At 35.8% G+C, this 27114-nt stretch overlaps 1 protein-coding gene across 3 annotated transcripts in view; it reads right to left on the bottom strand.

Moving 5' to 3' along the window:
* LOC142338652 (innexin unc-9-like) overlaps positions 1-26576 on the bottom strand; it is a 47676-nt gene extending 21100 nt beyond the window's left edge. Inside the window, exons 1-2 of one of the 3 annotated variants that reach the window (XM_075388499.1) lie at positions 26302-26576; positions 2669-4166 (exon numbers count right to left, since the gene is read on the bottom strand). In XM_075388499.1, the coding sequence (XP_075244614.1) occupies positions 2669-2807 (139 nt within the window). In that variant the 5' untranslated portion in view covers positions 2808-4166; positions 26302-26576. Of the gene's footprint in view, positions 1-2668; positions 4167-4641; positions 4676-20160; positions 20361-26301 lie in introns of those variants that run through there. The other 2 variants (XM_075388501.1, XM_075388500.1) reach the window with 2 other exon arrangements.
* Positions 26577-27114: the final 538 nt, after the last annotated feature.

The following is a 27114-nucleotide window of genomic DNA, read 5'->3' as shown; positions in this document are numbered from 1 at the left end:
ATCCGGTTGAACCATCATAAAAAACTTTCTAAGCATAATAACGAACATATATGTTCTTTATTAACCATAACAGCAATCTGTGCTAAGTGATCGACCATAATGGGGATCATATATGGCAACTTAGGAGCAATAAAAACGGGCAACGTTTGGTAAAATCATAAGACGGAGCAAATATTCATAAAAAAGCCGCATAAACCCGGGCCGAGATTTCAACGCTAGAAATTGCATGAAACGTAAGAAACGTGGCTAATGCTGTGAACGGTTGATGCTGAGTGTGGCAAAAATTTTACCGCTAAAAACGCATATCTTACAAAATTCAATACTAATAGTACAATTATGATCACCACAAATCTTTAGCTGTGAAATTTTGTAAAATTTGCTTTTTCAGCGGTGCGATTTTTATTTTCACCGATTGTTGCTGGTAGTAGTGAAATATATTTTCGCACCGCTTAAACAGTGAAGAAAAAAATTCCACCACTAAAAAATAACTTATTTTACAAAAAGTCACCGCATATAATGAAGAATTCGATTCAATTGCAATAAAAATTTATTGTTGGTACGTGACAGGTATCTCAGTGGTAAAAGATCTCGTTTCAATCCAAGGGTTCTGTGGATCGAACGTGGGTCATATGGTTTCCTTTTGTAACAATTCACCTCAGAGCTTACAAAAATTCACCATTTTCGCCGCATTCACCGCTAAGAGACGTGGCCGTTTGACGGTCTAATATACTTTTTCACCAATATTCACAGTAATTCGTGCATTTTTGTTTTTCTTAAATCTTGAACCGGGAAGTGACTTATTATTTATGACGCAAATTTAAAAGGGCTCTGATATAGATAATTTTAGTCGGAAAACAAAAATATCGAAAATAAGAATGTTGTAAGATATCCTCTCGAGGTTCCGCGTGATAGGCGAGAAGTAAGGTGTGTGATTCACACGCCAATGATTGAATGTTCAATCCCCTGGCTCCGTGAAACTGTCTGTGTAAAGATGAGCTCTTACTTAACCATAGCTTCAGGTTGATGACCATAACCTGACCAATGTTGGCAGCAAAAACAGTACCAAGTAAAAGTCTCAGACGCAAAAAAAAATGGCCATAGTCACCAAAAAAGAGCATTCATGCACACCAAATGAACATTCTGAGATGTGGGTATAATTGAAAACTAACAGCTAGGAACAGGCTACTGTTAATACACTGCAGACTGAAAGCCTATTTCTGCTCCGCTGCGATTACGCAGAAACACATTTATTTATTTATCTATTGTTCAACGAGGTAGCTAATGAGCACAAAGATTTTCAGCTTACAATTTCTTTAAAAATTTTGCCCCAACAAACTATACCGTTTTAAGTGCTGGTGGTACTGGTCGTCGCTTGAGTAGTTTCATTTGGGACCCATTTCTGAGCTGTCGAACAGTTTTCAATTCTGTGCTACGTACCTTTTCTCTAACTACTGCGGACTGACCAAAATGAGAATAGTTTAATATTGTTTCTGTCATCTTGGTATTTTTGACTTTTTGATTTCTGAACAAATAGCATTTAATGATTTTGGTCGTACGGTACGAGAAGCAAACAATTTTTCGTCATATTAAACACGCAAACTGTAGCAATTTCAAAAACTTTTAGATTATTTTCGCTGGAAGGTCAGCTTTATTATTAGTAAGACATGAAATCGAAAAAGCTTTCTTCACGTGAGGTCAATAATACGAGAACTCATAGCAAGTTTCCCTGTCTTCCTGTTGAAATCTTTTAGCGACAACTTTGTTGCCAAAAAACAGAACTAAATCTCGTTAAACAACCAAAAAGTCTAGTTCAATCGCGAAAACGTTGTTGCCAAAATTTTATCTTACAATTTATAAATCACTCGTTTAACTTCCAGATGTTGGCTGAAAAAATCTATTTGAATACTTAATGTGGAATATGAACAGCTCAAGATACAGATCTAAGGATTACTTGCTCGATTGTCAATAATTAAATTGATAATTGAAACGGAAACATCAATTTGATTACATTTTACAAAATTTTTTGCAAACGAAGTATTGGAACTCTGAAGATCGGTCTCTGCTTCAGCAATTTTTTCTAAAATTTGTCTTTCAACAAACTTGCTCTACAATGCTTTAAAAAGGAAAAACTACACTGCTTTAAAAAAACAAAACGGCGAAAAAAGAGGAGAGTATTATATAATCCTGGGCCTTAAAATATCTAATACCGACCCCGAAAACCCATCACTGAAGCTGTATGTCACGCAGCCGCTCGCTAGCAAAAACAATAGCCTCCAGAATCTAAAATCTATACAAACACATAGACCTAACAGAGTTTACCAATTTTTACAGCACTATAAAAATCACGAAGCAAAACCAGTTGTTTTTTTTCGTGGCTTCCTAATTTGGCGAGACAAAAACCACTCAAAAACTATTTTAAAAATCTTGAAAATGAGAGAACGATGTCAGTACTTCCTTTCGGGTCGTACAAACAGAAGGCTGTGAAAACTGCTCCGACCAATGATGGCACCTAGCCGTAGTGACACCACCTGATTAGTCCAAAATCATCGCCCTTTCCAGTTAATTTGGTCGCTAATTCCTTTACAGATAAATTTTTCGCGGGTCTACTGTCACTCCAGTCGAAAGGCTATGCTGTGCTTTTTACGATGGGCATTTCATGTTGACATACCTACATACTGTTTTGTGGACACTAGAATGCCAAGAATGACGAGTATCATGGCAGTGAATCTGTGATTCAACCTGTCCACCCAATCCCCGTCAGAGGCTGTCTGCACTGATATGAGTGCCTTCAGGATATGTGCAATCATTGCGAGCAACTATCTATCACGTCACTCTTCTCTGTTACGTCACTCTTCTCTCTTACGTCACTCTTCTCACTTACGTCACTCTGTTACGTCACTCGATACGAATATTCTTGCTGCTCCGCACTTTGGCAGCACAGAAAGCTTCTTACGTAACACTGATTGTCAGAAAAAACTTCCGGTTACGTCACAGTTGATACGGTCAGGCTTCCTGTGACGTAATTCTTGGATAGCGAACAAACTTGATATTGTGTAACACCTGATCAGAACGTAATCGCCTCCGCATCAGCAGCTAATCGAGCTGCTATCTGTTGCTAACGTTTGAGGTGTTTTGGTTTCAAATTAGTTAGCGGTCGAAATGTTAAACTTTGTAAACATTTGCAGTGAAGCTCCATAGTAGTGAAAAATCCAACGGACATTTATTAGAAATTGTACTTAAATAACGTAATGACTTTATTGTTATCGAAGAAATATAGCTTTGTGGAAATATTATTGAGCAATATAATATAAATTTATTGCAAAAAAAACGTGATCAAACTCAGGAGAAACCGGGATGGCTAATTAAATTTGGGAAAAATTCTATAAAAAATTGAATGGCATATTTCAGATTAAGAAATACGCTTTAAATAGTTGTAATAATGTAACGAAATAAATATGGTTGATAATATTAATCAAGTTGGCGTAATAGTTGCAATAATGATGATAACGAAGCAAATTTAATTCAAAATATTAATTAAAATTGTCAATGAAACATCAAAAGAAATTATTATTAAATAAACTGATTAAAAAATGGGTATTAATGTGATAAATGGGAGCATTTTTCTGCAGCATTTTTGGTGCCCTGTAAATTATTTTTTCCTCCTCTTGACATTAACGTAAATGAATTCACGAGCTTTTGAAAGCAATCACTCAAAGACATACCCAAAGCCAAAGAAACGTTTGATCAACTTTTGAACAATTTTTCCTCAAAATAAACAAAGTTGACCTCCGATGAACCACGGACTGACTAAAAGATTAAAGAGTTAAAAAGATGAAAAGGCGAATAAATTACTCCATTTAAGTTCTGAAAGGTCAAATAATGGCTAATTTATTAACAGAAATGACAGCAGAAATGAGTTTTTAAAATACAATCAAATGCTGATTAGGTTTTTATTCAACAAATTAGAAAAGCGCACCAGAAATACAATTCCATGCTTGCTAAAACATGTACCAACACTACACAGATGCAAAATCCGAAATAAGTCGAGGATTTATTTTTATTGCAGCAGGGAATAAACAATAGAGGGAGCAATCACCAAAAAATAAACAAAATTGCTCAGCAAAATAACCACAAGGTGAACAAAAAGATTTTTTTCACGCTTTTGGCTGAGAACAAAAATGGTACCAACAATTATTTTTAGGGGCAGATTATTTTCAAAACTTCGCTTAAATTTGTACTAAATTGAGATACTATTTTAGATATTTAAGTGTATATTAAAATTAGTGGTAATTTAAGCACAATTGGCGTTAAAAGCTTCGCTCCAAATTTATTTCAGTTCATTTTTCTTCTAATTCCCCATTAAAATATTTCCTCAAAACGGATATGATAACTTTACAATGGTTATGACCGAATGGGTTAAAAGCGCTATTTAATTTTAAGTGCAGTTTTCAAAAACAGACAGAAAAAACTCAAATCAGTCGAGAACAGTAATTGAAATAGAATTTCTAAGGAATCGCTTCCGTTATTTTTTAAGAGTAAAATGATCAAATAAAGCCGTTGAAAATTCCCTCAAAAGGCAGGATGTTGATTTTCCCCGTAAAATTTTCCTTATTTTTGTGCTTTTTCTTCTAATTTTTGTACCATCTTTTCTAATTGAATGAAATCTTATTATTTCTCAACAAGCAGGGCTTTTTTAAATCTGATTAAGACCAACACGAAACTAGACACCTTGGGTTATTACGAAGGCGAAGAAAATTTAATGCAGGCTTGAATAAATTTGTTCACATTTTTGCTACAGCTCTTAACGCTTTTTTACTCGGATGTTCATATATTTTGTGTTTGCATATAGCTCCGCACATGGGTAATATATTTTGTCCAAATAGAAGTCCTCAATTTTTAAGGAATAACATCTCATTAGCGATCGGGATGAAAATTTAATAATGCTGGTTTATAACTGATGTTATAACTAACGCCTGGTAATAACTAAATAAGTCTATGATGGTATATAACTGTAAATAATGTTCAATTAAGGGTACGTCACAATGTTTGGACACAAGAATTATGACTGGGGAGTTTTTAATCCTGCGGTAATGCCCGTTAATGTACTATTTTGTTCATGGATTTATTGCGCTTACATTGTAAATTAATTAACCCATGCATCAAAAATAAGCCGTAACTTCAGGGCTGATTTTCCTTGACTATAAAAGGATTCAAACGAAACCGGAGTGCGCAATTGTTGGATAAAAAAATCAGTTTCAATAAATCAAAAATGTTTAAATAAAAAATTATTTTCTTTGTGTCGGCATTTTACGATAGAAGCTTGGAAAAAAATGTACTGCTCATAAAATATGCATCAACCAGTTATTTTTGAGTGGCTCGGGCAAACTGAAAAGATGATCTTGTTGTTTCATCTTTCCGTCTGTAAACTTGAATCATAATGATAAATTTATGTAGTATATGTAATATACGATATGATATGTAATATCTGAAGGATTAATTCATTCTTCCTTCTTTCTTTCATGAACCTAGCGACTATATTTCTATTTCTGTCGCGAGTATTTTTGATTAACGATATAAGCTGTTGGATTGAGTTACGTGATTTTCTATTTAATCATGATTTTATAAACTGTACTGCCAAAATATCATTAATCAATAATGAAAAATGTTAGAATTTTGATTCGAGTTGAAGACTTAAACTTAGTATTATTAGAAAGTTTAATTTACCAAATTAATCTGACAGAGGTAAATTGATTCAAGTCACCAATACTGATATAAATTAATCTTCAAGAAATGGTGCTGTGAATCAATACTCGGTGATTCTAATCAAACTGATGATTCTATATAACTATTATAAGAGTTAGATTATTTGATGTAAAATCTTCCCAGCATGTATTATATGATTATGATATCTCCCGAAATGTGAATGAATTCTTAGAAAAGTGCAAATGCATTCCATTTATGGTTCCCTTTGCGACTGATTTGCAGAAGCAAACCATATTGGTTAACCCTTGCGACCACCCTGTAAATCATGGTGCTAAGATTAGTTTTGTATTTTGACTTTTTCACACTGATAATGGGTATATATACAGCTGATTTTGAGTCCTTTTTCATCCCCAAAATCAAATCACCATCTTTATCTAATAACCAGATCTCTCCTGTAAATCTCTAAATTCTACAGTAAAATATCATTCTTGTTATTCTCTCATTTTGAGAAATTACTTTTTTCTACTTAGTTAAAAACGCTTTTTATTCCGCTTGCGAAAACTCATAACCCAACAGGTTATGGGCCCAGCAATTTTCTAAGTCATAAAACTAATTTCTAAAACAAAACTAATTTGTTGTTGACAGTCATAATCCTTTTCTGCTTAGTACCTTTTCTTTTCACAACTGTTTTGCCTGCTCAAACTACGATGAATCAACAGAGAGTGAAGCTGCTGACCTACACAGGAAAGGCACAGGACTTTCCAATCTGGAGCACAAGATTTGTGGCAATGATGCAGACGATGGGACTCTACAAATCACTACTTGGGACAGAGGAGCAACCCAACGAGCCTGCACCTCTAGCCAATGGGGCGGGCAATGGTGAAAAGAAGAACACAAAGGTTCTGAAGGATGCATATGAGAAGGAAGTTGCAAACATCAAGGAGAAATGGAACAATGTGGGCACTGACTCTAGATGCAACAACCCTCATGCTGATGAGACATGACAGTGTGGGAGATGACGGCATCGGAGATGGAGCAAAGGCTTGGAAGTTTTTGCAAGAGAGATTTCAGAGTGTGGAGACGCCGACAGTGGGGACTTTGGTGGCATAGCTTGCTCGACTGCAGCTCGAGGATGCTGGGGATTTGGATAGCTTATTCATCAGAGGACAGGAGTTGCTCACAAAGCTACAAGAAGTAGGGGAAGCAGTCTCAGATACATTCTTCAACGCCTTGGTCCTCAATGGCCTGCCAATGAGGTAGGAAAATTTTGTTATAAAGGAAAGCTTTAACTCGGCAACGAACTTCACAGAGTTGAGGAAAAGGCTGCAGAACTTCCATGAGAGCACAGCACAGAGGCACAAGGGACAATGTGGTTCAGTGGCACTGGCAGTGAAGCGTGACTTCAAGAAGGGACACCAGAAAGGCGACTGCTTTGTGTGTGGGATCCGTGGACACTTTGCCGAGGGCTGCAGGATGAAGGAGACAGCACAATGCAGCAAGTGTGGTGAGAAAGGTCACCTAGACAGGACATGCAAGATACAAAGAGATGGAGGCAAACAGGAGTCAGTGGCAATGGGTCCAACTTTGGCTTCACCAGACGAGGAATACTGGGCAGCTCTTACACACTGGAAGACAGCAGGCATGCTAGTGGACAGTGGTTGTACAGATCACATAGTGACGAACATCGATGCGTTCCTGGACTTTTTGCCCATTCAATAAGTGGTCAGAAATTCCAACGGAGTGGCTTCCAGAGTGCTGGGCAGAGGCTTTGTGAGGATGCCCACAAACAAAGGGGAATTCCAATGCAAACTCAAAAATGTTTTGTGTGTGCCGGACTATTCTTCAAACCTCCTATCAGTCTCAAGATGCACGGAGTGGGGACATAGCTTCACCTTCAAGAAAAGAAACAGCTGCATGAAACTCCAGAAGGGATCTCGGGTAAAACTAATACAAGAAAATAATTTGTGTTACTTACCCTGCAGCGTTCTAGAATTCAAAATTAGTTCCAACAACGTAAAACTTGACAGTGCAAGGAAGTGGCACAGACGATTGGGTCATTTGAATCAAGCGGATGTGGTCAGGAATGCACCAGAGACAATGGGGGAACTCGATGATGTATGCAATGTGTGTGCATTGGCCAAGATCACAAAGACTCCAGTACCAAGAGTGGCAGGACCTTTCAGAGTAGAGTCACTGTCAGGATTCCGGTTCTGCATTGTGTTTGCAGACCAGGACACGGAGTTTGTGTTTGTTGACTTGCTTAGGGCAAAGAGTGAAACACTGGCCAGCCTGAAGAAATTTGTTCTCAGTGTAGGGACGCCCAAGAAGCTGAGGCAAGACAATGCGAAGGAGTTTCTCTCAGAGCAGTTCAAGACATACTGCTTAGATGCAGGCGTTCTACAAGAGAAGATCATACCAGAGATGCCACAACAGAATGGGTTAGCTGAGAAGTGCAACAGGACACTGCTGGAGATGGCAAGATGTTTGCTCATTGACTCAGGACTTCCCAAGATGATGTGGGGAGCAGCAGTTCTTCACGCAACAAGGATGAGGAACTTTGTTGTGAGACGAGGAGAAGAAAAATGCCCAGCAGAGCTGATGCGAGGTATAAAACCTAAGCTTTCAATTAGTAAACTATCTATTTTTAGTTGCACAGTCTTCATGAGGAAGCAGGACAGAGATGTCAGCAAACTTGAACAAAAGGCACTGGAAGGAAAATTTGTGATTACACTGAAGGAGACAACGGATACCTGGTGTACGTACCCAACACACGCAAGGTTGTGGCAGTTCGAGATGTGATCATCAAGGAGTCCGAAGTGGACTCAATCTCTGACAACACCGAGACGCCCGACCTACTAGATGAGGGGCACAGCAACTGGGGATCTGGCACCAAGATGATGGTCATCAAGACGATGGCAACAAAGAGGAGCAGGGCACATCTACTGAAATAAAGGAAGAGTGGCATGACGCAGAGAGCGTGAACACTCAAAAAACGACACTGAGGCGAGATGCTTCAGATGTTGAGGAAGCAGCACTGGATGAAGAATCTACTGCAACAAGAGGGAGTCTTAGAGACTCTGAGTCACTGAAAGACAGTGAAACGGAGGATTTCTCACAGACATTTGGCTTTTTTGAAGAGGCACTGGAGCAAGCGGACAGGTTAGAGCCCAGACGAGCGACACGAGCAAGGAATGTTCCGCAATTTTTTGGAGAAGTCAGGACCCATCTTGCTGTGACTGAGGGTAATAATGTGGAACCCAAAACAGTCTACGAAGCCAAGCAAGCTGATGAACGGGACTAGTGGTACCGGGCAATGAAAGACGAGGTCAAGGCACTCCAAGACAACGAGACTTGGGACCTAGTGAGTTCAACCACAGACAGGGACGTCATACCAGGCAAATGAGTCTACAAAATGAAATTGGGACCCAGTTGTCAAATCGACAAATACAAAGCACGGTATGTGGCCAAAGGCTTCAAACAAGTGGAAGGACTGGACTACTTTGAGACTTTTGCGCCTACCTGTAAGCCAGAGACATTCAGGATTCTACTTCAACTATCAGCGAAGCAGGGCCATGTGATGCACCAGTTTGATGTCAAGACGGCTTTCCTGCACTCACCAATAGAGGAGAAAGTGTATCTGGAACAGCCACAGGAGTTTGTAAAACAAGGATCAGATGGGGAGAAGTTAGTATGTCGACTAAATAAATCAATTTAGGGTTTGAAACAGGCTGCTAACAACTGGTACAAAGAGCTGGCACACTTCCTACTGAGACAGGGGTTCACCAGAAGCAGGAACAATCACTGATTGTTCGCAAGATCAGAGGCAGAGGATCACACCTTCATCTTGGTCTGGGTTGAGCATAGTAGCATCATGAAGAATGACAGTAATCTCCGATGTCAAGAAGGCACTAGAGGCAACATTTCACATGGAGGACAGAGGAAGATTACACTGGTTTCTGGGCGTTAGAATCAGACAAGCAGGGGGCAAAGTCACAGTCGACCAAGATCGCTACATAGAAACAATGCTAGAGCGGTTTCAAATGGATCAATGCAAACCCTCAAGAACTCCAATTGATTTGAATTTGAAACTTCAGACAGCACAGAACGGAGACGGAGAAGTGGACCAGAGGATCTACCGAAGCTTGGTTGGATCACTTCTTTATCTGGCCAAAGAGAAGAGGCCAGACATTATGTTCATAGTCAACATTTTGTCCAGGCACGTGAACGCACCTACCACCTACTGGCTATGCGGAAAACACTTCTGCAATATCTTCAAGGTTCAAAGGTTTAAAACTTACTTATTCAAAAGAGGCCTGTTATGATTTAATGGGGGAAAGTGTTGCAGACTGGTCTGGAGATGTGAACGACAGAAAGTCAACAAGGGGCTATTACTTCAAGCTCAACTGACATGGCGCAGCACTCAGCTAGGGTAACAAGAAGCAGGCCACAGTCGTTCTTTCTTCATCAGAAGCAGAATATCAGGGCATGGCAGCAGCAGTTCAGGAAGCACTCTACCTGAAACAACTTCTAGAAGATTTTGGCGTCCAACAGAAACGTCCAATAGCAATTGGAGAGGACAACCAAAGTTGTATCAGACTTTGCCAAAACGCAGTCATGCACAAGAGGAGCAAGACAAAGTTTCACTTCATTCGGGACAAGACGGAGGATGGGTCTATTTCAATTCATTACGTTCCTACAGACAAAATGGCAACGGACATCTTCACAAAGTCCTTACCCGTTCCGAAAGTGGAAACATTCAGAGCAGTTTTGATGAGAACAGACTCTACGCAATCAGCTAAATTCTGAGTGGGGGTATTAGAATTTTGATTCGAGTTGAAGACTTAAACTTAGTATTATTAGAAATTTTAATTTACCAAATTAATCTGACAGAGGTAAATGGATTCAAGTCACCAACACTGATATAAATGAATCTTCAAGAAATGGTGCTGTGAATCAATGCTCGGTGATTCTAATCAAACTGACTATTCTATATAACTTTTATAAGAGTTAGATTAATTGATGTAAAATCTTCCCAGCATGTATTATATGATTATGATATCTCCGGAAATGTGAATGAATTCTTAGAAAAGTGCAAATGCATTCCATTTATGGTTCTTTTTGCGACTGATTTGCAGAAGCAAACCATATTGGTTAACCCTTGCGACCCCCTGTAAATCATGGTGCTAAGATTAGTTTTGTATCTTGACTTTTTCACACTGATAATGGGTATATGTACAGCTGATTTTGAGTCCTTTTTCATCCCCAAAATTAAATCACCATCTTGATCTAATAATCAGATCTCTCCTGTAAATCTCTAAATTCTACTGTAAAATATCATTCTTGTTATTCTATCATTTTGAGAAATTAATTTTTTCTACTTAGTTAAAAATGCTTTTTATTCCGCTTGCGAAAACCCATAACCCAACAAAAAAAACACTCATAACAATTGAAAGATTGTTAATATCAACTGTAATTTAAAAGCCAACTCGAATTTAAAATTCAAGCCTTCTAATCTTGAATTAATCTAAGAATTTCAACAATTTTTTCTAATCCTATATATATATATATATCAATTTGATTAAGACTTAGCACTAGCAGTGTCTCAAAAAGAGCAGCCACACGTCTTTTGAAAGTACTTATCGGACAAATGTACCAGGAAAAACAAACCGTCCTCAGTACGGATATCTTTTTTAACATCTCCAGACAAACTCCAACGGTTATCTTGTAAGATCTTGCAAGATTCTTGCAAACAACGTTTATCTTGCAAGATGCAAGGTCCGGACGTTTATCTTGCAAGAATCTTGCAAGATCTTGCATGAACCGCCCGATTTGACTGGGGATGAACAATATCAATTTTAGCAACAATTTACCTTCCGCATCGAGTAACCTACAGATGCAGAAAATGAATTCAGTAAAAACATCTGAAAAAATCAGTTATACAAGAGTATGTCGCAACTCCTCGTGATAGAAGAAATTTAAAAGGCACGTAAACAGGAATTACAGTCCACATCGTTATTCTGAGACATCTGATATCGAAAATGGCACCGACATCTAAACACTGTATTAACGGATTATGGACTGTATCAATTCACGAAGTTCTCCACATAAAGAAAAATTCTCAAGCTGAAGTCATCTAAAAAAACTCTTGGTTGATGAATTTTGTACACATTAAGATGTAACTTATTGGGAAATATTTTCTAAATTCCTTATTAGACATCACTTTACAAAATTTGATTAATCACAAAAAATTCGTCAATGTTCGAATCATCAACAGGTCAAATTCGCATTTGGGACACATCTTGGAATTGCAAACCCATATAATCGGTTTTTAAAGCCAGCAGTTATGCTAAACCAAAAACAAAGAAATCCACTTAAAGACTCAAGTGAGATTCGCTTTATCTTAAGAGCTGACTTGTCAAGCAATGGATATACAGGTACAAAATGAAGCAATATTGATCATATCAAAGCGGTAAACAAATTGAAGCGGTCCCAGGCTGAGTCCCCAGACTGAAGCAAGTATGCCTCGAACAACGTTAAACGCATGAGGGAGCGTCCTGCTTTCAAAATAACAGAGTCTGGAAAAATCGATAAGCGCACACGAAAGACTGAATATGAACGCACAAAAGTCAGGACATGAACGGACAAAAATCATGAGCTAGGAAACTTTTTCTTTAGAAGGGAAGATTAGGAATATCGCAATCTAATCTCTTTTCAACAAGTCGAAGTTATTAAGACCGTACAATCATTAAATATCCATAGAAACTAGCCGCAATAACAAGTAAATTGCTGCTCAAGAAGTGTGCCTTAATGCGCACTCTACAGCAGTTAAATAAAATAAAATTAACAATCTTTAACTGATTTTGATAATTTTTTCAAGCCCCCTTTTATACTGCTAGTCACATGATTTTAAAGGTCAAAATTTCATCTTTGATTGGTCGTAGACAAGGATATCAAGAAAATGTGAACAATTTTCACAACGTTTCAATTTCAGCGTTAATTTGATGTTATGTGAAGTTTGTTAACCACATAGAAGTTTTGCAGATATTCTGTATCAACAACTGGTTGATTCGCAAGCCAATCGTAAAGAATCTGATGCAATTTTCGTCAAGTCGTTTATACATCGTATTGCTGTTTTGCTGATATTGAGTTAGTTCGAATTTGAGTTTCAATTTCATTTTATGTATGAAAATCACGTTTAAAAAGCTAATAAAAATAGATGTTGACAAAGTGAACAGATCAGTTTGGCTTGCATGAAATGTAGCTTTAACTTTTGCCTGTCTTGCCATTCTAACTTCACTGATTGATTTGGCCTTGAATTCATTTGCTTATTAATGAAGCGCAGCCAGTACGTTGCGGGCCCCCGCTTCCATCGCGAAAACATCACCTCCATTTTGTAGTATACGAGTGAGCTTGAAGACTGGTGTGTTATAAACTCCGAGGTTTTTTCTAGAATTCGCTGGCTGAATCACTCTGACAGACACATTTTTGTCAATTATTCGAAGTTCGCAAAAGTTCTTTGCGAAATCTGTCACAAATTTTACTTGCATAGGGTTGAGTTTATCGAAAAAACCTTCAATGATCGACGAGTTTCTCTGTGCGTGGTAGGCAGGGTAAAAAAAGCGTTCTTGTTGTCAAGTAAAAACTAATTGGGAGTCAATATCTCTGAGCCATCAAGATTGGAACTGACTGAAGTCAACGGTCTTGCTTTCACTGTTTGCTCCACAACACAGATCGTCGTTGAAAGAACGTCCACGGTGTCTGATCTGTTCCCCAACAATACCTAAATTGCTTTCCTACAACATGTGACCAAGCTTTTTCTATGGGAGATGCTACGGGTGGGTTGAACTTCCATCTGATTTCTTGTCGGATTAGGTGCTTTTTGACCACTTCTTTGTTCCATGCAGCATCGTACTCTGGCAGTTCTTGCGAATCGTTGTCGCTGATGTTTGTACTGGGTTGGCTTTTTTGTGCAATAAATCGCATGACTACTTTGAGACAACTATCTCTCTCCATCCTGGGTGCAACGTCTTTAAATACCACTCTCATAGTTAGATTTGTGAACTAGCGACACCAATACTCTTCGTTCCTTTGTTCAAAATTCGTACTGAAAGGGCCAAAGTAGCCAACTTCAATATATGTAAAGGCTGCTGAAGTAACTAAACGCTCTTCGGGTAAATGAGGCATTACTGGTATTATCGTTTCTGCTCTGTTTTTCTGCAGAAAAACCACTTGATGTTTGCTGATCTGACGGTGTTTTGTATGACTAGGATCCCCATCTGTTTATGAATATTTATTTGTACAAGCATGATGTTTCCAATGTAGCAATGTTGGATGCTTTGCATTGAAGTTCAATTGATTTTTTATTGTTCTACCTTTGGCACGAATAAGTCCTTCTTCATCGAGGAAGAGTGTGAATTTTATAGTTTTGCTGTTTTTCGGAATAATTTTTTACTTTTTTAACTTTGAGAGAATTTATCTCTCCGCCAAATTGTTCTTGGTGAGGTAGCTTCAATACGGTTGCTTTTGCTTTTTCTTCAACGCTGACTACAAGCATTGATGATTTGCGTTTGTTCGATGCCCACTGCTCCTTGGCTGCGTGACAGCCCTCGTCATTTTCATTCTCTGAAAGTAGCAGTCGATTGTGTTTTTTTGTACCTCCATTGATACTGCACCCACTGACTTTACGGTCTTTGATTGCATGACCTATGCGTAAACAACCATAGCATAAGCTTTGCTTCCACACTGCTGCATTCAGATCATACAACCTCATGATTTCGAATAATGGGCAGTTACATAAATTACTAGGGCAATCAGCTAGCAGATGGTGATCGTTTTGCGTTTGCTTCGTTTCTCTCAAATTCAGATACCATCCTTTCCCGAAAGTGCCTTTCACTTCGGACTCGTCCAATATCTTTACGAATCCATTTCTTACGTCTGTACCTATGAACTGCTGACACAAATTCTCCAGGTTTGGCTCCCTTTGGAATATTCGCTTCAGAGAGTAAAGCTGACGCAAAGTTGAGCTGTGGTTTAGTTGTTCGGTAGGTTTGGCTCTGGTTCACTCCACAGCATTGCCAATTCGTACCGCTCGCTTTTAATCTTCGTCGTACTCTCTAGCATCTTTTGTGCCTGCAGTTTCATCTTTGACTGACTGACTACGTTGAATTTGGAAGCATTGGAAGCATCAGGTTTGGAAATTCTCAGCCAATTTCACATCTTCTGTGAAGTTGATATGACAAACAATTCGCCTTCTTTTGCCCTTCATTGGTTCACTGACTACCCATCCTAGCTCTCCAAGTACAGCGAAAGTTTCACTTCGTGTTCTTATCTTGTAGTCCAATAGGCGTTGTATCTCATAAGCATCTTGACCAAGGATGTTACCAACTTCCATCAAAATGATGCTTTTGTTGGGTAGAACACTTAAGTGATTGAAACTATGCTTCAGCTTGTTGTAGCTGAATTTTGCGTTTCACAAAAAGATTGATGGGAGTGCAATCGCTCCGATTGAGTGCACCTTTTAATGTTGTCTGTTTCTTTTGATAGGAACCTTTTCTGTCTTCAGATCGTTCGTTCCGTGTATGCCAGCTATGATGAGCCTTACATCGACGCCTTAGCCAACTTTCGAGCAAAACATATGTGTTCAATCTGTTGCCATCACTCTGTATTTAGACAGGAACTATCTGAGGTAAGCTCGTAACTTCGTGACTCTCGTTGATTGTTGCTGCGCTTACGTTGAGTTCACGACTGCCCTTGTCCAATTGGTTTTCTGAGTGTAGCAATCGGTTGTGCATCTTGATGCATCCACTGGTACACGATGCAATGACTTTACAATCTTTAATTTCATGCCCTTTGCCTAAACATCCGTAACATAAGAGTTGCCTCCTCACGGCAGCGTGGCAATTACTCACAATCATTTTCCTTAATAATGGACAGTTACAAAATTTATGGGTGCCATCAGCTAGTGGACAGTGATCAATTTGCCTCTGCTTCGCTTCTTTCACGCCCGAACTACCGCTGAAATTCAATGTATTCGAGAACTTTTTGTCTCTATTTGTGCTTTTTCTGTCCTTTTGTTTATCTCCCGCAAAAAGTGAAAACAGCTCCCGAACGATGCAATTCTAGATAACCTTTTCTCAAAAACAATCAACACATACCATCCTCCGTCCTTATATTCAACATAGAACTGCAACTTCTCTTAGAGAATTCAAGATAGGTTATCTACTGTCATATACAATGTTGATTTAAGACGATCTTGATTGAAGATCATCATCTTCTCCAAACCCTTAGACGTTCATAAATTCTCTATAAATGTTCACAAAGTTTGAAAAAGTAAGATGCTAAAGATGTTTCCGAAAAATTTCATAATTTGACCGCTTGCTGTTGCTATGTTTTGTACTGTTTGAGCAACTGGGTTATCCGTCGGATAGTTGTTCGTATTCTTGCGTTGGTTCACTGCTTGAATCATGTTACGTTGTTCTGTATTTAATTCTGTTTGCGTGCCATTGCAAGTACAAGTTCAATGTGCACTTCCTTGCCATTTTAGTTTGATTTCATTAGAAGCTCCTGTATAGGGTAAAAGTCTGTTTCGACGCCGCAAGTGCTTGCATTTTTTCTTCTAGAAGGTGATACTTGTTCAAAAAGAGAACTCTTATTTTGTTCGTTTGATCTGAATCTTCGATTCTTTGATTGCCAAGCATTTGTTTAGAGTTAACTTGTTGCACTGAATCTTGAAGCATCTTGTCGTATTGCATTTGTGCTGGCTGACACTGTACAGGTATTGTTCACAATTTGCTGAATACGCCTGAATATCCTGGTTGCTGTTTCTATCAGCCCTGCTTCAATTTATTTTCGCAGGGTTTGCACTTAACTTTCTCAACTGTACTGCTGTTTTTGATTTGCGTCGTTGGCGTTTCGCTGTTGATGCGTTTGATTCCCTTTAGTTGCTGCCTTGGAAACGCTCTTCATCAGACTGGACAGCTGTTTGCCTTCCACTGTCTGGGTTGGCGAACCAAATGTAACGGTTGCTCTTCCATCAAAAACAGGGAAAACTTTACACCACACAATTTGCTTGAGCGGTTTCAAAACCGTCCTGGTATTACGTTTTCGGAGTCAACATTTGTGAGCTGTATTTTCCGCCATGCTGTAAATTATCCCTGTATTACTCGATACTCAATTATTCCAATTAACTAATCTTTTAAAGTTTCAAATCAACAAGTAGTCGCAAATCAGAGCTTTTGCGACGATATCTCTGCAACCAAAAACGAAATTGAGATAATATTTCACAAGGTTATGAACTTTAAGTAGGCCCGCTATCTAACGTGGAAAAAAAACAAAACAATCAGACTGCCTCGGAAGGGCCAATTTTTTTCATGTCCAATCTTAATTCATGCGCAAAAATTTCGATTTTGAATGACTCCGTAAGTAATGATTCAAACTTCATTAATTTTGGCAGTGAACAACACTGTCTGACAGGAAATCAAACTCAATGATCTTCATGTCAAGTGATCGTCGAGAAAAAGTAAACTTCACCCCATTTTTAAATGTTCCGAGTTATATCACCGAACAATTTCAATAGTCAATTGGCCTCAATAACACCAATAAGAGAAATTGACATTATGCTTTGCGCGATGGTTCTCTTACACCAGAACTTAATTCCTCAGAAGAAAAGATTGAGAATATCAAAATCAATTCTCTTTTCTAAGATTATCTACAGAAAAATGCCACAATAACAAGTAATTAACCGCTCAAGATGTGTGTATTAATAAGCACTCTATGTCAGTTAAATAGTATAAATTTAACATTGTTCAATTTCATTCCTATTGGTTTTTTTGAAGCCTTTTTATACTGCTAGTCGCATTTGTTATTTTATACAGAATGTGAACATTTTTCTAAAACTTCACTTTTTTTTGAAATTTGATGTCATGAGAAGTTTGTTCACCATGTAAAAGTTTTGTTGAATCTACAGTCTGATTCGCCAGAAAAATGTAAAGAAAATGATGGAATTTCTTCAAGTCGTTTGTACATAGTAATACTGTTTTGCTGATATTGAAGTAGTTCGAGTATGAGATTGATTTTCACTTCACATATGATAATCACGTACTAATACTACCTGCTAAAGAGAAATGTTGACAAAGTGAACAAATGAAGTTGGCTTGATAGAATAAGGCATTAAATTTTGCTCGCCATGCTATTCTAACTTTACTGCTTGATTGGGCCTTGAGTTGGTTTGTTTATTAGTAAAAATCAGCCGCCACATTTCTTGAATCACATCAGAACACCTTGTGAAAGATACTTGTCGGCTAAAATTGACGAGCGAATTTTTATTAGAGAAACTTTTTTGGCGCTTTTTCAATCACAAAGCCTTAAAAAGTTGATTTAAAAAAATATTAGTCAGCTTTAGTCAGCTTCTTGGTTGAAAGTTTCTACACTCTATTATTACACTAAATTCAACTTATAATTATTGACAAGTTTCCTCGATTTGTTAATAGGGTTCTTTGAGTAAAGAAAACTCGCCAAACTGTTTCTTACAATCTTATGTATTAGGATTGGATAGATTAGAAAAATGCATTCTCCAAACGTGCGGCAACATTTTAGAGTCAACAAACTTCATATCTCAGAAACAAATTTCATAACTCTCAAATCTCTTTATGCAAAGCGATAATCTTCATAGAGAAAAAAATATGTTAAAGGGAAAAAACAATTGTCAAAGATCAGTTTATCGATAGAAGAGGACAACCAGCAGCCCACTTTGTAACAGATTTAGCATAAAATTTAGCACTATTATACCACTCAAACGCTTAAAAAAACTTCCAGGTTTTTCAAAAAAACGTCTTGGTTTTTTAAAATTAGTTTTCGTTCTTTTCTGGGGTTTACACAGTTAAAGAATTTCACTTACTTTTTTTCACACCACTTCGTTTCTGTATACAATTTGTGTGGTCTCAATTTAAAGAAAAAAAAATGGCTCTTTATGGCATTATCTATACGTTTTAATTTGCTCAGATAATTCGAAAACTTGCATGTTGAACTAATATCATGCAAGATCTTTTAAGATGCTTGCAAGATTTTAAGAAACAAAATAAACCATGTATTACACCGCAAAAAAGCTTATTTGCTCGAGTATATATACACGGCAAATCTCTGTTTTACGCATGTACTGTACGCACTTGAATTAAGATCAGGAAAGTAAGCTAGATTAAAAAAAATGCGATAGGCTAAAAATTTTTGTACGTAGTTCGCTTTTTTTTCGCATTTTACAGTGTGCGAATACTAGCGACAAGTCTGATTATAGTTCCTGGATCTTGTCACCATATCCTCATGTTTGATGTCTACCACTCTTTGAGAAAAGTTTTCAGAAAAGATATTTCTTTTAACTGAGGGATTTTTCTGAAGTCATTAAGTTGGATTGATTAACAAGCAAAACGTAACAATTTAAACATGGAATAATTGGTAACCAAACTTAACCACTGAGATGACAAAGAATTTTACAAATTGGTGCAAATAATAGCAACGTTATTTGGGGGATCAGTCGCAAATTTTTGCAGTGTTATTGTTGCTAGACTTCGCTGTCGGAATTAGCGACGAAGGAACGGTAATTTGGTCGGTTATTTTTGCATTGTCGTTGATTTCAGTCCATAAACTTGCCACAGTACAAAAAACCAACGAAATGTATAGCATCTAAAAGATCTTGATCATAAAAAATGGAGGGTAGTTTTCAAGAAGACAAATTTATTGGTATTCTCCCAGGAAATCCACACTATTGCAAAACTAATTACAAAAAACTATGTGTTCAAACAATTTCCTTTACATGCTCAGGAGAGTTATTTTGTTTTTTCTGGAATTCGTATAGGAGTAGGCTCCAAATTTTCCAAGTACAGCAACTCTCAAAAAAAATGTTGAACTTGTTATAATAGTGATTATATAAGATTAATGTATTTAAATTGTGGTGCTAGTTCTTATGATAATTTTTGAAAATTTCAATGAATCAGCGAGGAAATTTTCATCATGATCATTTTTCATAAACGATACAAAGTTAATTTCTATAAACTTCGAGGAAACATTTTAAAGAAATGGTAAGATCTTTGATATCAATACACGCAAGCAGACAATAAAATTATATTGATGCAATTAAATTTTTATTGGAAAAAAATAAGGACTGATGTAACTTATTCGTTTACATGCTGGTTTGATTCGTTAACAGAAAAATTTATGTGCAAGTACATATCGATTTGTCTTGTTTGGTAATTTATGTTTCATTTATGATTCAAAACATTCGAAGTGTGGTTTCTTATTTAACGCCAGAGCCTGATTTTGATGCTATTTTATGAAATGCTGAAAAAACCAGCATTCTCTATAATGCAAAATTCTCTGCAATAATCAGAAATAAGCAGTCATATGACGGAAAAATTCGCTGAAATAATCAATATATTTGATAAATAACTCTTAAAACAAAACAGAAACCTCGTAAATTTCGAGCGCGTAGGTAGTAAATATTTTGAATGAGATTATGTAAGAAGGCGCCAAATTACGTCATAAGGAAGTTGCCATGAAATAACCAATTAAATAATCTCTGAAAATTGCACTTATTTCGAACAATGAAAGCCAATATTTTTCTCTTAATTAAACAAGTATTGCTTAAGTTATTGCGGGAAGTGTTTAAAAGGGAGATCTTTCGCCCACCCCCTTTCTCCCTTAGCTTCCTTTAAAAAGAGGGAAAATATCTTGACAGTTTAAACCCTTATCTCCAATTGACTATCATTTCATTATTTTCACCATATTCGCCCCATTGCTTAAAAGCCTTTTTTGCTTATTTTTCGTTCACTCTTTTTAGCTCAAATTTCCGTTTTTTTCGCCAATGTGAAATTTTTGTTGTGAGCTGAAAAAGTTTTCACACGTATTCTTTGTGTGCAAAGAAGTATGAACGAATGCGCTGAAAAATAAGACGAAGTTCATTAAACAGAAAGTTAAATGAATTCAAATTAATTTCAACGTTAAAATAAACTTGTGAACAAAAAGGCAATTTTCTAATTTAGAATTTTCCATTAGGCAAAAAGTAATTTAGCTGAACAATTAATAAAAACTAAATTTAACTGAAAATTTGGTCAAAATACCTTTTAATTTTAAAAGAATTGCTACCCTTTTATTGTTTTCCTTTAATGAGAATAGCGAGAATTAAACTGAGGCGCAAGTTACCTGTCACAATAAAACATGTTGCACTATAACAAAGTTATTTTTGCCAGGCCGGGAAAAAAATGGGAAGTATTGATTGGGAATTGACAGAGTATAATGTTAGGAATGTGTGTGAGGAGTCAAGCATGTAATCTAAGCTATTCGTATGACGGTCAGCTTGTCATCTATCAAAAAATCAATTGCGTGCCAACAATCGATCTACTAATGAATATACGACAGAGCAAAATAGTTTTGACATTTTTTAACCTCAATTGACCTATTGCATACCTTCAGTCAACATTTTAACAAGACGAGGTACAAAATTTTCGCAAAAACTTCCATTAAAATCAGGAACAACTTAGTGACTAAAGCATAGTTGTTCAAAAATGGTGAAATGGTTCGGGAAGATTGTTAGTTTATTACACATTTAGAATTTTGAATAACAACATGGCAAATCTTGCCAAGATTTTGACATGGCACTTGCTATGAAAACATCAAGATTTGTAAAGATTTCGTCAAGAGCTGTCAAGAAATTCTTACCAAGATCTTATCAAGATTTATCATGAAATGTTGGTATTTCCAGTTCTTGGAAAGATGCATCAAGTTTTACAAGAGATGGCGAGATCATGACATCGAAAACGATTAAGCTAAATGAAGCATTTGATGATAATCAAAAAGGGTGCAAAAATATTAGAAGCTAACAAGGAGGCTCGGTAATGTGCGATCGCACATAAAGTTCCGACCCCGCTCATCCACAATTTTGGCTTAATTGTCTACCAAATGAAGAACAGATAGAAAACCCAAATCAAGTATTTTTCAATAAAAATTGGTGTATGAACAAAAAGACAGCCTTCAAAGCAATTAACTCAGTGGAGTGAAAATGATGCATTAGATTGACGTGATATGCCAATAAGCGAGTCAAGACGAACAGCAAAATGAAACAACAACAACAAATATTTATTACATCAAAAAATTTATGTCCGTTTTAAAAAAAAACTTAATAATAAAGTTAAAATAGCGTCAGATAATACTGAAAATAAACAAAACAGCTTGCAATTCACCAGAAAAGATATGGGACCAGTCCATAATAAGGCTTGAGAACAATTAGACAATAAAGAACAAAAACAGTAATCAGTAATTTTGAAAAACTCGCATTTTTTAAAAAATTATTTCGAAAGTATTGAAAGCCATTAGAAATCAATTTAAATATCCCACAGGTTTATTATTACCAGTGTTTCTCAAGAGGGCCATTAAGAACTGTCGCTTTTCAATTTTTATGCGATTACAAAAAGAACAACAAATAGACAACAAACAAAAATTAATTTAAATTTGCCAGAAAACGTTTTCGAAACCGTAAACTCATACTTTGGCCCAACAAATTGCACCCTCTTCAAACACCAATAATTATTCGACCTCTCATTAATGAAAACATGTAATAAGTAGACAAAAGAGAAAAAAAGCAAAATAAAGTATTAACTGTTTTTTTTCGAAAAAAAATTATTTTCAATGACAAGAAAACCAATAACTACAAATTGAAACATTTAAATAGGTTATTCTTCCAAAAGATGCCCTTGAGATCTGCAATTATCCAGAGTATATCTTACGTCTACAAAAGAACCTAAAATTTGACAAATATCAAAAATCAGTTCACTTTTTTGTGAAAAAACCGTGCCAATAAAGCCATAATGAATTGTTGTAAATTATCTTTGACACCAATCCCTTTGACACCTTCGTTGGACAACAATATTGACATATTTGGCGTGCAGTTAACGAGACTAGGTAACAAACAGACAATAATAGAACAAAATTGCGAAGTCAAATTTGATTTTTTTAGCTTCGGAAAACAATTGTTTTCAAAGACATGAAAGCCATAAGCTATCTACTAATATAAAGATATTGGCCCACCCTCTTCATTGAAAAAATTAATGAAACCGTGTTATTGTACAGGGAACCTCATACGACTAAAAACACAAAGCAAAATTGACAAATTTAAAAAATTTCAAATAAATTCTTTGAGAAAGTTTTGTCGAAGCCCTTAAAACCAGAATCAATATCCTTAAGGTTTTTAATGTTATCAATACTGCTTTATTTTGAACGCCAATAATGTGATATACGAACTGTCAATAACAAGATAATGTGACAAAACTAGAAAACGTGAAAAATGGGCAAATACCATAAAACAAAAAAATGTGAAATCTATTAGTATCAAAAGCAGAAAATGACAACTTAAGGTGTAAACCAGCAATAAAGATTGGTTTTGATTTCAATAGAAAGAAGAAGCATTCTTTTTTTGCTGACAATAAGTTACAAGTTGACGAAATTAAGAGTAAAATGGAGGCAAATTTCAATAAGCCCTTATTTAATTAAATATTAAATATTTTCAAAAAGTCAAAACGAACATAAGCTCTCAAGTAAAAAAGTGGATACAAGAATTTGGAGCTAATTAGAGAGCAATTTGGACCTATCATTAGGTAGCTTTCATTTGAAATGTTCTGTTCTTTAATTTTTATAAAAAGTTTGGATTTATTTTTATAAAAAAGACCGACTGATTACAATCCGAATTATTTTTGGATTGTAACAGTCCAAGATTGGTCCAAAACCAGCTCTGCTAATGTTTCTCGTCAATTAAGAACACTTAATTTTTCGACTGTTATAGGTATAGGTCTTTTGTTAGCAAAAACATTAAAAATAGATTTTGCGTTTTTGATAATCGACGAGTAAAGTTAGCAAAGAACGGCAAGTTTTAATTACAGAGCACTCTCAACGGCAGTTGAAGTGGAATTTGCTCCCTTTTCAGTCTACAAAGATTGTGTTAGTGGTGTTTGGGTGTGCAATTCCTGCAAATTTAATCAGAGTGGAATAAAGGAACTTATTTCGTGCTGTTTTTAATGAAAAAGTCTGAAGTTTGTGAAATATTTAAAAGAATTTTGTGACAAAAAATTCAATGAAAATAGCCGACAATATATTAAACGTAAAATCAACAACATTTTCATGAAAATTTTATTAAATTTTATCAAAATTAGCGAAATTTTGGTCAAAAATGCCAAAAAAAGATGAATGAAATCAACGGAATTCACTCTATTTTCTCGAAAGTTTAAACTTCCATATCTCCCTGTCAAAAACCTCCTGCTAATGCTGATAGTCTATTAAGAATATTTAATTTTTGGAATATCATTGATATGAATATTTTAGTTAGTTAAAAAGTAGAAAATAAATGCTGCGTTTCTGTTAATCAACGAATAAAGTTAGCAAAAAACGGCAAAGTTTTACTTACAGAGCACTCGCAACGGAAGTTGAAGCAGAAATAGCCCCCATTTGAGTCTACAAAGATTGTCTTTATGGTGTTTGGGTGTGTACTTCCTGCATATTTAATCAAAGTGGACTAAAGGTTCTTATTTCGTGCTGTTTTTGATGAAAAAGTTTGAATTTTGAAATTTTTTGCCAGATTTTTTGACAAAAAAAGTAAATAAAAGTAGTCTACTTTTCTGTCTTTAAAAATAAAATCAACGACAGTTTTTTTTAAAAAAAATGTAACAAATTTTAGCAAAATTAGCGAAATTATAGTCAAAATTTCCGGAAAATTTGAATAAAATCAACGGATTTCACTCTATTTTCTCAAAAGTTTGAACGTCGATAACTCCCTGTAAAAAAACAAAAATCGAAAAAATCTTTTATTTCATATTGTACTTTGGACAATCTTTCTAATGATACCAGTCTCAACTCTCTATGATGAATATATTGATCGGATAAAATTGTCTGAACAAAGAAAAACCCATTTGAGTATATAGTTCCTCCCCCCTCTCAAGAGGGGTCGGAACAATAAATAATTAAGCTGTATATCAATTTTCAATAAAGATTTTGTAATTACATTGGTTCAGACATACTGATATATAAAAGCACGAAAGTAATTGATTACAGAGCTTTCATCGTTACTCTCACTTTGAAGCTGCAGAAAATACAGAAAAAAGCCTAAGTATCAGGAACATCAAAATTGACATTTTAAAACAGTTCGAAGTCTCGCTAATCTTAGTTCATACTAAACATCAGCTACCTTTTTAGTTGAAGTGGGCTGAAGTACGAGGAACAGAAACAATTTTAGTTTAAAACTTGACATTGAATTGCTCTGAAAGAATTTCTGCTACCGGTATATAGATTCACCTCCTAGTAGACTTTTAAAGTCTTTTCATGTCGAGGCCTAGGCCTGGGAAGTGTGAACATTTACTAATACGTCTAGATGAATATAAACCGATGATTATCATTATAACTTTGGAAAAAAAAAGTTTTATTAAATCAAAACAAAAAAAAATAAACTAAAATATTTAATATAGGCATTGAACGTTTCAGAAAAACTCGCAACAAAATTTTTTCAAAGCCGTCATTCAACTTATGTATCCAATTCATCGAAGGAAAGGACTTTCTATTGTCCTAAGTTGTAAAATAAATGTTTTCAAAAGTTTTAAAAATTCAGCCTCGCCGGGATAACTGGCACACGATTTCCAGATCATACTCCGCAGCGGATGAGAGACATGGCCATGGACAGCGGTCCGCTGAGGTCCGTTCAATCAAGATGTCTAAAAATTGAAGTATTTATATTTCCCTGGTGCATTGGAATACATTATGCACTATAATATTATGCGCAGTGTTGATTGTAACGGTTAACAATGTATTATTTCTGATATATAACACAAATATTACATAACTTTCGCCTTGCTTTTATGTCGGCTTTAACTTAGTTCGGCTCACTTTGCGTTCACGAATGAATTCAAATTAGACGCCTTTCTAAAAGACGCCATTTCAAATTCTTTAACTGCAGTTAAGACGGCAGCTTCATCTTTAGATGATTACATGAGTACTAAAAAATATATCACATTTAAACTTTCGCAAAATTAAACATATCCTTTTGCTTGGTATCAATTTTAAGCATATTTTTGAGTTTTTTTAGACTGTACAAAATTTTCAATTAAGTAAATTATCAAGGCAATGTCGATTTTAAGAATTTACTCTAATTTACTCTTAATTTACTCAACTTACTCAATTTTTCTCAAATTTAACAATTATGTTAAGGAAAAAAATCAAATGAAAGCTCTTAAAAATGGTGGTCGCTTGAGATGTAATACATTTATATTATCAATCTGACATTGATATTTTAGCCCTTTTAAATTTACGATCATTTCCAGGAAGATAAGCAACTGTCTTTTACTTGTGATGAACAAATATATCACGAATGATGATTTTCGAATAGTTTCACAAATATTTCCGTTAGAATTTGAACTCGACCAACAAATAACATCGTGCAAGTTGAAGATACTGTCCACTTTCCGACGACTATGAAATGTCAACAGCCTCAAAAAGGAAATATTTACAACATAGAATGTTTTCAATTTTTGAAAATTTCTGCCCGATATAATTTGAAAAATAATTGTCAGTATATACTTTCAAACTAATAGATGAGATACAGCTATTTAAATGTAATGATGATTTTCAATGAGAAAAAGAATTTTCGCTCATTTCACTTTTTTGCGTGGAAGGAAAAGGAATTACTGACCGTAGTAAAAAGTAAACAAACCAACTCGACTGCTAAAGTAAAGAATATGGGTAAAAGAGAAGGAACGGGCTAATTTTTCTAAAAGGGTTCTGATGAAATTTTTGTCACGCCGGTTCCTTTTGTGGGAGATGTTGATATTTCTATTCCCAAAGGACCTCTGACAACAATAATATCAAGTTTTAATCGCACCCTGTTTTTTGTTGTTTCTTTCCGTACGTCAATAACTAAAAAGGCTAGCAGTTTTTTATACTTAAGTCAAGCTATGGGTTAAAAATAAGTTATCTAGTCAATGTGAAGCAAATATATTCTTACTTTTGAATCGATTTTGTTGAAGTATAGAGCATATGGCTGTTACTGAGCACTGAACGCCACGCACGTGTTTTGAAATTGAAACCTAGTAAAAATAAGAACAAATCCTCCTACATCCCTCCGCCTGTTAAAATTAGGGCGGAGAATTTAATAGATCCAAAATTTTTTTTCTTTCATCCAACAAAACGAAATAATGAACAGTTGTCTTTATAAAAAAATTTACTTTGAAAACTCCTCAAACGCCAATTTTGAAGTTAAATTTGCTGCCCTGAAAATACCTCGAAGCGGAGAAAACAAAAATGGTGTCTTCACAATCAAATTTTATTGAAAAATTTTGTGTCGAATGCGACTTCCTAGTAAAAGGTTGTGAATTTCAAATAGATGTGACAGAA

Source organism: Convolutriloba macropyga, chromosome 4 (assembly GCF_964194025.1).
Source record: "Convolutriloba macropyga chromosome 4, txConMacr16.3, whole genome shotgun sequence".
In the NCBI taxonomy this organism is placed as follows: domain Eukaryota; kingdom Metazoa; phylum Xenacoelomorpha; order Acoela; family Convolutidae; genus Convolutriloba; species Convolutriloba macropyga.
The sequence above is the reverse complement of the archived record's forward strand: the minus strand, read 5'-3'. Positions and strand labels throughout refer to the sequence as shown.